Source organism: Gymnoscopelus braueri, assembly GCF_963280865.1.
Source record: "Gymnoscopelus braueri genome assembly, chromosome: 5".
NCBI lineage: Eukaryota > Metazoa > Chordata > Actinopteri > Myctophiformes > Myctophidae > Gymnoscopelus > Gymnoscopelus braueri.
The window spans coordinates 28,411,481-28,427,105 of record NC_137606.1 but is presented as its reverse complement, the minus strand read 5'-3'; the positions used below and the strand labels follow the sequence as shown (position 1 = coordinate 28,427,105).

Below are 15,625 nucleotides of genomic sequence, written 5' to 3'. Positions count from 1 at the left end.
TTGGCTTGTTTTTCGAGGTGGGTTTGCTTTTTTGTCTTTTTTTTTTTTTTTTTTTATCCCGCGATTTTTGTAACCCATATTTTTCACCCGGTGCCAATTTCCTAAGTGATCCTGGGCGCTACACCAGCCCTACACCAGCACTACACCAGTCCCCCACAGTAGGGAGGCCAGGGCCGAGCTCATGCTTCCTTCAGGCATGAGAGCCAACTGACCTTCTTGTCACCTGACAGGGGGGCGTTTCCCTGGTTGGACGTAGCGCGTGGAAGGAACACGTTATTCCAACCAGTTCCCTTCCCCTCCATCAGGCGCCCCGGCTGTCATGGGGGAGGCGGTATAGCGACCAGGATTACTACATGTTTTTGTGAGGGTATTAACTACTACCCTGCTTTTTTGTCTTGATATGCAACGTGACTGCTATCTTCGATATTTATTCTTTTTTTCTTTACTTGAGTATTTAAAAATGTCAGTACTTTTACTTCTACTCCACTACATCTTAGAGGCAAATATTGTACTTTTTACTCCATTACAAATTATTTGAAAACTTTAGTTACTAGTTACTTTGTAGATTTTAATGTTATTACAAAACATACATTAACCACTTCAGCCCTATATACATTTCGACCATTTGAAAATAGCAGATCTACAAGCTTGTAGATCTGCTATTTTACTTTTACTTGTAACAGAGTATTTCTACATTGCAGTATTGATACTTTTTCCACCACTGATGTGTATAAATGTCACCATTTCTCTTGCATTGTCAATAACCTTTAACAAACACGTCTGCTTTGGTAAAACAAGCATCTATCATTTCCTCATATCGTCCTCCCAAGTTTGTACTGTAGACGGGTGTGGGATCGTCACAACTCCGTCATGTATCAGCCGAGTGGATGAATATTGCCATTTCAGTTGCATTGTTAATAACAGTTAAAAGTAAAACAAACATTTGATCAGACGAGAATCAGCTGTTTGAGTGACAACCGGACAACGGTTGAGTGACCAACAGACAACGCGTGCCCATATAAGTCCTCAGAGCTGAAGTAGGGGGCGTGGCCAGGAATAGCGTGTATAGGGAGTTGCATCATGATTCAAGGAATCCAGGTCAGATTTTGATTGTACGACCTACGGTTCAGGAGTTATAGGCCGAAACACAGAGCAGCACCAAGAGGCTGATTTGAAAGACGTGGAGGTTCTTCATTGGCCTACTGGGAGTGTGTGGGCAAGGTTTCACACCGATTGGTCCAACAGTGCCGGTGATTAGCTGCTCACAGAATGACTGACTGACTGACTGACTGACTGACTGACTGACTGACTGACTGACTGACTGACTGACTGACTGACTGACTGACTGACTGACTGACTGACTGACGGACAGGAGCAAAAACATAGTCTCCATGCCTTTGGCCGTCTGGCCTGGCAGAGACAATAAGTACAAGGTGTTGCATAAACAGGTGGGGCATTCATTCTCAACTTGCATCGTTCCCGACTTGCATTGTTCCTGAGTAGGCCAGTGTGTGTTTATAAATAACCCATTGATTGTAATATCTAATGTTATTAGTACTGTGGTAACAGGTAACGCACTTCTTACTCTTACTATGGGTACAGCAAATAGGTACAATGGGTATTGCATAACTGGGTGGGACATGCATTCCCAACTTGAATCGTTCCCGACCAGACTTGTGTGGTCCCCAAGTAGTTATTATTATTTGAAGTATTTCAACTATAGTTTAAATAGCTTCAAATTGGTGGCTGGGAGGAGTTTAAGTTTGGTATGATAAAGTGAATGGCCCTGCCTCCTGAACTTATTTTCATTACTATGTAACTCAGTAAATCAAACTATATAACTATGTACATCTTGTACATGTATTGTTGTTTGTATGTCCGGCCTTGTGGGGGAAAATGGTGGGCGGATGGGGAGGACTGGGGAGGGGTGGATGGGAGTTGTTGGGAGAAAATGTAAAACCGAAGAGTTGTTTCAATTTTTGCAAATTTGAATACAATGTCATGTGTACTCTTTGAATAAATCTTGCTTTAAAGAAAAACTATGTACATCTTTTAGTATTTTACTTTCTCAAAATTAGGTTAAGTTAAGTTTGTCAGTCACAATCCTTGCCAATGCGTCACTTTACAACATGACACCCCTGGTCTGCGGGAGCAGGTGAACAAGGCTATTGGTATGGGGTCGCCATAATAACTTAAACATACTGTATTACCGACCCAGCTTAACTGTATGCATACTTGGCCGTGTAGCTCAGCTGCATTATATCTCAGCCCCCTTTTTTCTACTTGTCAAAAGCAGAACCAGTCATAACATGAGAGCATCACCAGGGAGTAGAGTTGGGAAATTAATTCACAGAAAGGAAGAGAAAGAGAGAGTACCATATGTGGGTGAGAAACATGTTCTCATACAAGCTGTTTTTCTTTTGTTTCAGCTGCACAGCCCCACCTTAAACGAGGAGAGGGAGCGAGGGAGCACACTGGACAGCGAGGAGAGGAGGAGAAGAGAGGTGAAGGGGAATTCATTGAAGAACCGGGCATAATGTGCTTGGAGGGGTCCCAAAACCAGCTGTTTTCCATTCAGTGCGAGTCCATGGAGTTAGAGGAAGAAGCAGTGGGCTGGGATGGAGAGGCAAGGAAACACCAACACAGGAGAGAGATTATTAAGAGACCTAAGGACAGGACATTGTAAGTGACATAAAAGATGGCATGTGGACTGAGTGGACACGTGTTAGTGTCTCAGCTCACTCGGAGCAGCAGAAAGTGTGGCTCTCAGCAGAAAAAGGGCACACACACACGTAAGGTCTACCCTCCTCCATTAAATGTGTGTTGGGCATGTTAGTCTAGCTGGGAATCTGCCCACACCCAACATGTGCACACACGGACGCACGCACACACTCACACTCACATGCACATAGGCACACTCAAATTGCCTTCCTCCATCAAATGTAAGTAAGTTGGACGTGCTATTCTGGCTGGGTATCAGCCCACCAAAATTAAAATCACTGTAGTCAACACCTTTTCCCCTTCCTTAATCCCCATATACTCTTACAGCACCTTTGGCTGCTCTGCTTTCATAGCCCCCCAACCACCCATCTCTGGGCCCCTCAACCCCGCCTGCCTCTCCAAGCCATATCAGCTCCATCATTGATGTCTCATAGACCAAGGCCTGTCCACTCAATCACCCTTTACACAGAATCTAAATATTCAATGGGCTACCTAGGCAAAAGGGAGATAAAGTCACAGAGGTGTCTGCTAATACGTACATGTTACTTTACTTTTATACTCATATGAGTGTCCAATGCATTTGTGAATATATATGTGTGCACAAGTGACTTTATGGCATGCACATGTGTATGCATTGGAGTACATGTGCATTCATGTACATGAGCGAAGACCGTATCTCTTTGGCTGAAGGGCTGAGGATGACCTTGGGGGGGGGGGGGGGAACCCACCTTCTATGCCCTCTGACATTACCAGGTGGAATCATGGCACCATCGCCCGACACCAGACACCCTAGATCTTTGGCATTTCACTTGGGATGCCAGTGCCTGGCAGGGAGGAGGAGAGGGCGCAGGGTGAACATGGGCATGTCTCCAGTAGGCATCGATGTCTCCACAGCCAGCCTGCTGTGCAGCCTGCCCCAAACGTTCTCTGGGGCATTTTAAATGGGAGATCCACTGACATAAAATCAGACAGACACTATCTTAAAATAACTTTTGCAGATTAGGAAGTGGAATTGGACTGGCTCAAACTGGATTGGCACATGAATCAAGGTTCAAGGTTTCTTTATTTTTACATCTTGTGTACAGGTACATAAAAGTAAAGGGATTTTGTTCTGGTTCCTCAGACATTTTAGCAGCATAATAATGATATTATAAATTAAATTATATATTATATATATTTTTTAAACAATAGTAATAATAATAATACATAGTTAAATGTTAAATAATAATAATAATATTTATTTTTTTAAATAATAAGAATAATAATAATAAAAACTAGAAAATGTGCTCCTCGGAGCACAAGTCTCCGCCAGCAGACCCGTGCTATTTTAATAGCACGGGTCGTCTTGGTAGAACGGGTCGTCTTGGTAGAATGCGCGTGGTTTTTGGTGTTCTGCAGGGGCGACTGAATATGTCGTGTCTGCATCTAAAAAATGTTCTTCTTGAAGCAATGTGTCATATGGGAGTCGTCGTAATTGACTGGTTTGTTCAAATGCTTGTCTGTCTTCTTCATCTTCATTGTCTTGAACAGTTTCAGCAGTTGATTGGTGTGTTTGATCTATGTCAGTTTTCTCTAGTGCTACATAATGTATTTGATCAAGGTGGCCAATTGTTACAGTATTAAGACTTCGGCCTTGTTGTGGGATCAATTCAACTCTATAGTCCTCTTCTGTGTTACTGTTGTAGATGAGTATGCTTTCTTAGCTTTGGCCTTCTGCGCCTTTGCTTGACCAATGTTAGGTGTTCTCAGAGGGACACACACACGCACGGACGGGTGATTTGTACTGGAAGGTACATAAATGGCTTTTTGAAGTGACACACCTATTTATAGGATTTTATTTCGTCATGCGTCCCTCTAGCCAATCAAAGGCATTGGTGTCAACATATTGACACGTGTCACGTGGAGCTTGACCAATGTTAGCTTGGCTAGGAGGGAGGTGAACACACAGCGGGACGAAGCGAAAACATACTCTCCGCCTCCGGCGGAGACAACAAAATAATAATAATAATAATATACAGTAAGAAATAAAAAGGAATAGTTCTTACTCCTAGGATATACACATCTATTACACATGTCTTTGTGTATATAAAAGCTGTAATAAAGGGATCTGTGCCAGTGTCCTTGGCATTGTTCAACAGACTTAATTGTTCAACTGACGCATACTGGACTGACCCAGATGTTATATTATTTCTGTTGTTTCCACGTAACATCATCAACTGGTAGGTGCAGACGTGCAGTGATTTTGACTGTGCCACACAGTGTGGTGGTAGATGACTAGTTCATACATGCTAATAGCCTAAGATATCTGAAATAACTTTATAAATTCTGCTTTAGTTTGAAGAGGTAATTTATGGCAAACAGTTTGATCCATGTCAAACATCTGGGAGGCACTATGATTTCTCATCTGCTCTTGTTATTCAGGTTATGCTCACACACTTGGGGGGAAAAAAAGGTGTGCACATGTGCGTGCACGTTATGTGTGCACGTCTGGCTGGTTTTGCTCCTGCTGACAGAGTAATGGATCTGTACATTGTTGCATATGGACTTTGTGTGATGTATGAGATTCATTTGAAATTCTCTGTCTTAAATGAGGCACTTGCATGTCTCCATGTGGGAGAATATAAAGCAGACATGCTCTGCTCCCTTGTCCCACATTTGTCTTGAAATGTGAAATCCAAATTAATCCGCATTACACAGTGTGAACACAAAGATTAAAAGAGAGAACGTTTAGCTCACTGTGCTAATGTTTTAGCTTCTGACAGTGTAAATACTATACATCACAGGATTTGTCTCACATTGTGCAAACAATAAAACAAAAATAATTGAGACACATGCCTTGTGAAACCATTATGCAATTTATTTTATTGCCAAGTTGATGTGGGTATAGTTACAAACAAACAAAAAAACATGACATTTTTCACATTGGCTTTTGAAAAAATAAAAGCCTTATCGACATGAATTAAGACAACAGAATTAGAGAAAATAATTATAAAACAAAAACCCACAATTGTAATTTACACAAAGAAATTACCTATAAAACATTTTTGACATGCAATAAATACATTCATTTCACTAAAGCAAAGTAAGATCAATATTGACAATGAAATATAGAAAAATACTGTTTGGTCTAATAATGTATTGCTTTTTAATGTGTTCACCACTTGACTTGTGTTTCAAGAAGGCACTTTGGAAACAATTACTGAAACACTCACTGGAGATTATTGACGTCTGAAACATTTTGTGCTTCTTGCCTGCTACTGTAAAAGGAAACAGTTTTCCATTGATTAGTCTGATATTTTCCATAGAAGAATTTGCAAAGCATTTTATTGTCGTGCTTTTTCCATTCATCCATAAATGCCTCTGGCTGCGTGGCGGTCTATGATAAATGCCTCTGGCTGCATGGCGGTCTATGTAACAGCTGAACTTTCTTACCCCGTAACCTCAACCAATAGCCTACAACAACCTAAAAACATCACACTGATCATCATTACATCACAATCCATCATTTCTGCACATAAACCTTTTTCCAAAACCAAAATAATTGCTTGTGTGTGTATATGTGCGTGTGAGTGTGTGTGTGTGTGTGTGTGTGTGTGTGTGTGTGTGTGTGTGTGTGTGTGTGTGTGTGTGTGTGTGTGTGTGTGTGTGTGTGTGCGTGCGTGCGTGCGTGCGTGCGTGCGTGCGTGCGTGCGTGCGTGCGTGCGTGCGTGCGTGCGTGCGTGCGTGCGTGCGTGCGTGCGTGCGTGCGTGCGTGCGTGCGTGCGTGCGTGCGTGCGTGCGTGCGTGCGTGCGTGCGTGTGAGTGTGTGTGTGTGTGTGTGTGTGTGGACCCTGAGGCTCTATAACATTCTGGCAGAGGTTTTTCAGTGTGTGTTGGGTAGCATTGCCTTTGCTTTAATAATGACTTTTTCTACGAGAAGTGACACTCCAAAAGGAGCAGGGCAGCCTAATTAAATCTGACCTAATCTGGAGCAGCAGTCTGCCATCCAGCTGTGTGTGTGTGTGTGTGTGTGTGTGTGTGTGTGTGTGTGTGTGTGTGTGTGTGTGTGTGTGTGTGTGTGTGTGTGTGTGTGTGTGTGTGTGTGTGTGTGTGTGTGTGTGTGTGTGTGTGTGCGCGCGCGCTTACATGCGTGTGGCTGTGTTACGATCACATCAGCTTTAACTGCTATGAATGCTATTTGTTTTGCCCCTGTTTAGTTGTTTAAACTGTTTGCCTTAAAATATCAGTGAAACTGTTTCAGAACCGCATGTTGCGCATGGCAAACGAGTATTACTGGATTCAAGCCGGCATGAATGAAACAGCAACACACCATTTCAAGGTTGCACATGGTCCACTTTGTCAGTCTTGTCTGTTCATCAGCCCTGTGGTAGAAACAGAACGAGAGTGGACGCTCCAAGCTAAACAAACGGGGGAGTGCATGGGCAGCTACAACCCTTCTCCTGTTCAACTACAAAGAGCCTTCTGTCGGTCATGTGCTGATTGGGTGATAATTGTTCGCTCTGGGAAATAGGATGCCATATTCTGAGGGCATGCTGACATGAACATTAACATAAAAACCTGACAATGACCAGCAGCATTCAAAATATAGGGGAAAAAAACATTTCCTCACAATTCACCATTCCCGACAGAGGGAAACACATTGTATTATGAACACGAGAGCACAGATTAGGGGGGTCGGAGGGAGCGAATTAAAGTTTTTCACTGAAGCTTCATCGACTACCACTATCTCCCTCTGTTTCTGCTTTACAGTATTTGTCTTTTTTTCTTCCCTCTTCCTCGCCTGTTCTCTCCATCGCGGCGCATGACTTGGCTGCTGGAGCTGGGGCCTGGCTCAATTGTGCAATTTCATACATGTTTACTTTACTGGCATCTTTCTGAGCATATTTTCCCCTCACATTATTCCGCATTTCCTCTCGCCTTTTCAACTCTGTCTTTAATCTTCCTTTTTGTAATACATTTCTGGATTTGGCGGAGCAGAGTACAAAAACGATGTCAGACTTTCTTTTCTCTTTAAAAAAACAATCTTTGGCCAATCATCCACTGTGTTTTTAACACATGCCACAAAGCACATTTTGGAAGTTGATCAGGGCGTTAAGGGAAAGAAAGTAGTTGTTCTCATAAACATTTAGACAAGTGTCTTCTTCAACACGAATAACAGCTGGAAGTCAGTGAATCACAGTGGGGGGAGGGGGGGGGGCAGTGGTTTGTGCTGAACGTCAAGGAGTGAGGAGGGGCAGACAGAGGTGAGGAGAGAGCTCCGAGGTAACATGGGAGGACAGGGAGTGTGGCCAATGAATGAGACAGAGAGAGAGAGAGACAGAGAGAGAGAGAGAGAGAGAGAGAGAGAGAGAGAGAGAGAGAGAGAGAGAGAGAGAGAGGAAGAAGGAAGCAAAGTACAAAAAAATACAGCCGATTGAGGGGAGTTTTAGGAGGTCACAAGGGTAATAAAAATCATAATTCAATGATTTCTCCAGAAAATGGCAGTTTGGGGGGAATAAATCTGAAGCATCTGTTTATAATAAAGGCTCTTGGATGTGTCAAATACCCCCCCCCTTCCACTTCACCCTGCTCTACTGTGGGAAAGGCTTTCAAACACACAGATTGACAGGTGTACTGCGGATACACTGCACAGCCCAACCAAACACACACACACACACACACGCACACACACACACACACACACACACACACACACACACACACACACACACACACACACACACACACACACACACACACACACACACACACACACACACACACACACACACACACACACACACACACATACACACACACACACACATCGCGCACACACACATCTACACAATCAATGACAACACCAACGTACTGCTGGCACATTTGGTGTTGATTGACTTTGGTTTCATCTCCCAGAAATCTAGGGTATAATATTTGGCTCAAGCTTACATCAGAACATGATTCTTTGCAAAAAAAATACAAGATAAAAACATTAAACACAACATTATGTACATAAGGGGCAAACTAGCGGCGAGTCTGCTCTGTGCTCTTATCAATATTATCTTAGATAATGGCTTATTTTTTTTGTATAAGACAAAGTCAGAATTGGTAAAATGTTCAACAGGGCAGCCTGTTATAGAAGCTATCACTGTGTGTACGCTTCGCTGTTGGGCATCGGCAATGTCTGCTCAGTGCTATAACTGTTTTGGCACACAACCTATAATAAACGTCAAATATAATAGTGGTTATATGGAGACCATGGCAAAACAGACATTTGGAGGTATTCTGTAGACTGTTTAACCTGTCAGAGTCAGCCATCTCCAAAGTCTAACAGTACAGAGGTCACATGGCCTGGTGACGCTGGTAAAAAAAAGCTTAAAGGGATAGTTTGGATTTTCTTGACATCAAAGCCTTTTTTGGCTTACACTGGGTCATGGGAACTCATCCAGACCAATTTTATTTCCATACTGTGAGTATTATAAAAAATTTACGGGGACCGGGATGGTTGCCATACAAGCATTAGTATGGAATGAAATGGACTGGGAAACTACACTTAGCAATTGGTCGTTGTTCTTACAACTTACAACCCATTCATCTATGTCTTAAAATCTTGTAAATGCTATATTATATTATTTCATATGATACAATTAATTATGATTAATTATGATATCATTATGAATCCATACTTATTTCGTAATTAAATATATTTAGCAACACAATTAGATTGCAAGTTACCCAGCCTTGTCTATGCCATTCATACTGGTACACTGACCAGCCAGTCCCTGTAGCTTTATAGATATTCACAATATGGATGTAAAAGTAGTTTAGGGTTAATAACGTAAAACAATAGCTATCTACCTGAATGGCTTGCCGTTTCACTACGCATCATCACAAGGCAAGCTTTGCAGGTCAAATATTCGCAAAGAGAAAGATACACAGTAAAATACTCAATGTTCATTTATTAATTTGTAACTCAAATGTAACCCAATGAGGATTTTACTGTGTACATATGTGCAGCTAAACGTAACACATGATTAGCATAACATACAATCAGTCTGTAGAGGGGAAACTTGAGTAGATGGTGGTACTGTACACAGTAAAATCCCCAGTGTTTATTTACCCATTTGTAATTCTGAGAGTTTACAAATGTACATTGTACAGTACAGTGTTACATTTGTACACTCTCGATGAAATCTCAGAATTTTACAACGTAGAGCCTCCTTTTTTTTCTGAATGGAGAGTTGAAGAAGTAAGAATAGTCTTTCATATGGAGACAATGGATCGTGTCCACCCCGCTGCGTTCTCCCTGCTCCTCCTCTCACTCCACAATCTGCGTCCCTCTCTCCCTCTCTATCTGCCTCTGAGCAGAAACACACGGCGCACATCCTGCTCAAGACGACAGACTAGCCAAAAGTTCACTTCCTGCTCCTCAGCTCTGCTCCTTCACACCAGCCCTATTCCCAGGGCATACATTAACAGCCATTCATATACTCAAATAGCATATGGACACACAAACACACAAGCAAACGCTTCCTCTTCCAGAAACACGCTCCTTCCCTCCCTATCTCCTACACCCCCCCCCCCAACACGCACGTGCGCGTGCATACACACACACACACACACGCACACACACATATTAAGGGAATTAAGGGAATTTAAAAAACAATCCACATCCTATGTTAAAGTTAAGGCATTATCTTCCTCTTTCTTCCTGCGCAGATTTGGTGAGGCAGTGGAAACAGTTCATGTTGTTTTAACTGTGCAAGAGAAGGAACAGAGGAGATAGATTTTCAGTCAGTGTGAATTGGTGAATGAGAGGGGAGAGAAGGGGTTGGCGAATGAGATTGAAAATTCCCACGATTGAACATCCGCCCGTCTCTACATTTGGGTGTCTGTTCACGTGTCTGTGGGTCCATAAACGCTACAGTACATTTGACTCACTGCTGACAGCTGCAGCGTTGCCTCGCTCTCTTCATATTTTGCTTCAAAACACTTTTGGTTCTTTGTTAAAGGGCTTTTTTGGAAGGTATTCATGGATTTCAAGTCTTCCATTTACCAATCCGTGTACTGTACTACTGCTGGGGAAAGCTGCACTCGCTGCCATCCAAAACAAGCTGACTCCTCCTGTGTTTCTGTGCATGTTCAAACCCTATCTGTATTTCATCATGGAGCAAGTGGACACTAGCTTCCAGCAGAAAAAAGGTCAACAACTCAAGGCTAGTTTTCATCCTTACAAAGTCAGGCCACTGTTGGCGTCATTCCTGGTAGTATTGATAATAAATAGCCTACAGTCAAAGGCAAACAAATATATAACAAAATGACACCCTTGTTACACCTAAACCCAGACCATGCCAACAGAAGTGTAACTCAGCGTTTACCAAACAGCCGGTTAACATGCTACCAAAAATAAATGACTTTGCCTTATCAAAACATTGTATTTGGTCAGACCCACACACAAGCCTCTTTGAGGACAATACAAATGGAAACATGTACTACATAGTAAGATAAACAAAAAAACAAAATGTTGTTAATATAACATGTTATCATCTCTCCCCCATAAAATTGCAATAAGCAAAAGGTTGTAAGTATGAAAAAATTACCACAGGTTTAACACAGGACATCTGTCCCCTTACAATATAAAACAGAAAAAGAAACAAAATGTGTGTGTGTGTGTGTGTGTGCGCGCGCTCGTGCGTGCATATGCGCGTGCCTGTGTGTGATTATTGTTTTTTGTTGGTTTGCTAGAGTTTTGCATCCCCCTGCCGGGTTCAGTCCTGAGGTAAGCATCAGTAACACATGCGTTGCTTTGGTTAAGATCAACTGAAGAAAGGGAAATAATGTGAAAGAAAACAACATCCTTGATATGATCATAAGCTACTGAAATGAAGACCTTACAATATTGTTACATTAATAAAACAAAAATAAAACAGTCCCCATAGATGGGCAAATTGTCTCTAAGCTGAGTGTAAGTCTTTAAGATTCACAACGCCTATCACAGTGCATTCATGGCTTTAGTCTTCACATTCACCCACTGAGGTTGGCAATGGCACTATAGTGGTCAGCAACTTCTAATCTAAAACGATCCAAAAGTCAAGGCAAAAGAAAAGGCCAGCATGCTCTTTGGAATAAACATTTAAAGACAAAAATGTGCCTTCAACCCACAACACTTAAGTGTTCTTTTGTTTTCTTTTCTAGCTGGATGAACCGGCGGTCAGCCAACAGAGAAGCATGTCATTCTTGTTGTGCTTGACACCGGCAGGGAGGGCGGCAGGGATGGGAGACAATTGCTAGTCTCGGGTTTCATGTTAATGTTTAGATCAGAGGGGCAGGATGGCAGGCATGAAATGGGACATCAGGCCGACAAGATGTGTGAATTGTTAGGGAGAAAGTGGGATTTCACAGGGCTTACTGGAGCACGGCAGCTGGGATGTGCTGTTCCCCAGTACAGGCTTCCAGGGAGCACCCAAACACCCGTTAATAATACATCAGATTGGCGTCTCCCTGTGTGAGCGTGTGAGCGTGTGTGTGTGTGTGTGTGTGTGTGTGTGTGTGTGTGTGTGTGTGTGTGTGTGTGTGTGTGTGTGTGTGTGTGTGTGTGTGTGTGTGTGTGTGTGTGTGTGTGTTGAGGAGGAAAACAGCAGCGACAGAGTGGAGCGCTCACTTCGGCCTGTCAACAGTAGCAAGGCTCACAGAGAGCAACATGGGAGAGCAGGTCAGAAAGGTCAAATGAATAGCGTAACACTTGCTGTACGACATATCATCTGACTATTGCTAAGGCGTGGTGAGTCATGAGCGGTGAATGCCGTCATTGCTGGTAGTGAGTGACAGATATCTGTGTGATTGATTTTGCCCTGGACCCTGCCTTCAATAGCTTCTTCTCTGCTGAGAGTTCCTCAGCTGCATCCACCATTGTAAATATTACACAATGTCAGAGGCAACACCCATAATGCTCCGTCTACCATGGGGATGAAACTCCACACATGAACAGGGATTTGTGTGTCATCATCTGGGTATGTGTTCTCGTGTCCCAGTAATGAGATCACAGGGCTGTGCTTGCTGCTTTTCAATAACAATTTACGGGGCGATGTGATGTTAGTCAAAACGCAAATTGAAGAATAGAAATGAAAGGGAGCTTGGGAGTTCAAAGGGTTATGCGCTGAGTGTAAAAGTGATTAAGCTACCATTACTGTCACTTAATATAAGCCTTGATTTACAACAAAATATGAGGGAGTGTGTTACAAATAATTGGGGTGAAAATAAGCATAGATCACTTTACCTAAATGCTGAAGCAACTGCTGTCATCGTTTAGTCATTTCCTCGTGACTAGAGAAGCAGGAACATGATGGGTAAAAAGCTTAAGAATGAGATACATAAATTGTCCAGTACCCCAAAAGAAATACAAAACGATGTACAAAAAAGAGTCCTCCCATTTCTTTAAAGTCCAGAAGAGCAGGCTTTTTCTTTGGTTAAAAGATCCGCTCTGGTCTGGACACAAGCCCTGAATCTTGTCCTTATGTGCTTTTTTTCAGTTATGTACACATACAATACTTAATAGTACACAGGTTTAGGGTCAGATTGCAACACTTCTTTGCAACAGTTTTTTTTCCCCCTTTTTTTTGGATTTCACTACATACAAAAAAATAAATTATGAAAAAAAGGAAGAAAGAAAATAAAAAAAGCTATTTCATTTTGTTATTGAATCTGTTGCTTTGGCTCAATGGCTGGATAAAAAAAACAAATGTGTTTGCATACACTGTACATAAATACTGCACTGCCTTGAGTGAGTGCTCCTTGGTCACGGCATAGCACAGTGTTTCCTTTTAAAGGAGTACTGCAAAAGACTTAAAGGCTGCAAAGGAGGACACTTAGGACAGTTCTACACGTTTCCGTAAGCACCAGGAGACAAAAAAGCTCTTGGCCATGAGGTGCAGAACAGATACTGAGTTGAGGTGGAACGGCGCCATTAATACAGTACGCCATGAGTGCACAAACATCTACAGATCGTCACCATGGATGCAGGTCACGTGGCCTTAGCTGGGTGAGTAGCGGGCTTCAGAGAGCACATGCGCATCCACTCTGGGGAGAAGCCCTATGAGTGCCTGTGGGGTTGGAGGCGGAAGAACCTGTCCCAGGATGTCCAACTTATCGTGGGTGAGACCCAGATGGTCGGCGGCCAGCTTGGACAGCGGATAGAGGCTCTCCATGGCCTTGGAGTCAATCACCAGGTGGTGGTGCTGGGCTTGGATGAGGAGCTCGTTGGCCTTTTCCTGCTTCAGTCCCAGTTCTGCTGTGTATTTACTCAGAGGATAAATCCCCTCTGCAAAGTCCAGCTTGAGCTTCCCATCGGCGGTGAGGCCCGCCCCTGCCCCGCCGCTGCTGTGCATCTTACTATGGCTGATGAGATTTCGCTGCTGGGCGAACTTGCCACCGCACACTTGACACTCATAGGGTTTCTCCCCAGAGTGGATGCGCATGTGCTCGGTGAGGCGGTACTGGCGAGTGAAGCGCATGCCACAATGGTCGCAGGCGAACGGCTTGAGGCCCAGGTGGCTGCGCATGTGGCGCGTCATCGTGCCGCGCTGGGTGAACTTCTTGCCGCAGATGCTGCACGGGTACGGCCGCGTCAGCCAGTGGGTCTTCTCGTGCTGGCGCAGCGTGGCGGGGTCTTTGTAGGACTTTTCGCAGTTGGAGCAGCGGTAGGGGCGCATCATCTCCCCGATGCCCACGGAGCCGAGCCCCTGGTTGGACTTACCCTCCAGGTGGGACAGGCTGTTCAGGCTGCTACTGCTGTTCAGGCTTCCGTAACCGTTGGCATTGCTGTTGTTGGTTTTAGAATTTCCATTGTTGCTGTTCCCCATTTCGCCGCCGGAGTTGCTGTACAGCTCCTCCTCTGTGTGCGTTTCGACATGCGCGTTGAGCTGCTCAGAGCTGGGGAACCCCTTGTCGCAGGGGATGCAGACATACAGGTTGTCTCCGAAGCTCTCTGGCTCGTAGGGCATGTGGAACCTCCCCATGGCCCCGGGGGACGGCCGACCCTCGCTGCTGCCTGTCTCCTCGCTGCCTGAGCCGCTCTTCTCGTCCGCCCCCTCGCTCTCCTCCCCAGCCTTGTGGTTGTGATGCTGGCGGTGGCTCTCCCGCTCTCCGTTTCCGGCCCCGTCGTCCTCATCCTCGTCCTCCTCCTCGTCCTCGGCCATGTAGGACGGCGGCTCGCGCTTCACCCAGCGGTAGATGTTGCCCATCTCTCTGCCCGTCTCTACGGCGTCTGTGGGGGTGTCGGGGCTAGGGGGGCACGGGTAGTGGTCCGGGCCCTGAGAACTGGAGCGGTGCAGGTGGGGGAGGTGGGGGCCGAGCGGCTGGTTGAGGTGAGGGAACGGGAGAGGCGTGAGAGAGCCCGCCTGGTCGGACGCCTCCATCTTCTCTGTGGGATAGGCCCTCCCGTTGGCTCCTGCCACGGGGCTGCCACGGCCACTCAGAGCCCCGCCTCTTTCGTCGTCGTTATGTGGCAGAGCATGTCCCAGGTGTGACTGGGAGGGGGGGCTCTTCTTGGACAAGTCCAGGCCATAGATGGGTGAGCAGTTCCTCTCAGGGTGGGCCGAGCGTGGGCCCATTTGGGCGGCGGACTGTGGAGAAGGGAACACCTGAGAGCCCTGGTTGGACGTGGGAGCGTACAGTTCACCAGCGTGAATGGCCAGGGGGTGGGGCACTAGCTCCTCTAGTGGTGGCGCACGGGGTGCGTGGCTATTCACAATTCCTCCTGGCGGGCAGGACTGAATGACAGGCGTAGAAACCCTGTACCTGCCACCACTTCCTAAACCCATGTTATTGGCCGCCATCTTTGCATAGGGCAGAAACGCAGGAGCTGGGCGAGGGGGGTACTTGCCATGTCTCTTAAGCTTCTTCTTGCACAGGGCAACTAAATCAAGCA

At 44.8% G+C, this 15,625-nt stretch overlaps 1 protein-coding gene across 4 annotated transcripts in view; it reads right to left on the bottom strand.

Annotated features, from left to right (window-relative positions):
- Positions 1-5,578: 5,578 nt before the first annotated feature.
- hic1 (hypermethylated in cancer 1) overlaps positions 5,579-15,625 on the bottom strand; it is a 19,650-nt gene continuing 9,603 nt past the window's right edge. For all 4 annotated transcript variants that reach the window (XM_080429394.1, XM_080429392.1, XM_080429393.1 and 1 more), the window contains one exon: positions 5,579-15,625. This exon is cut by the window's right edge and continues 351 nt beyond it. In XM_080429394.1, coding sequence (XP_080285520.1) covers positions 13,731-15,625 — 1,895 coding nt within the window. In that variant the 3' untranslated portion in view covers positions 5,579-13,730.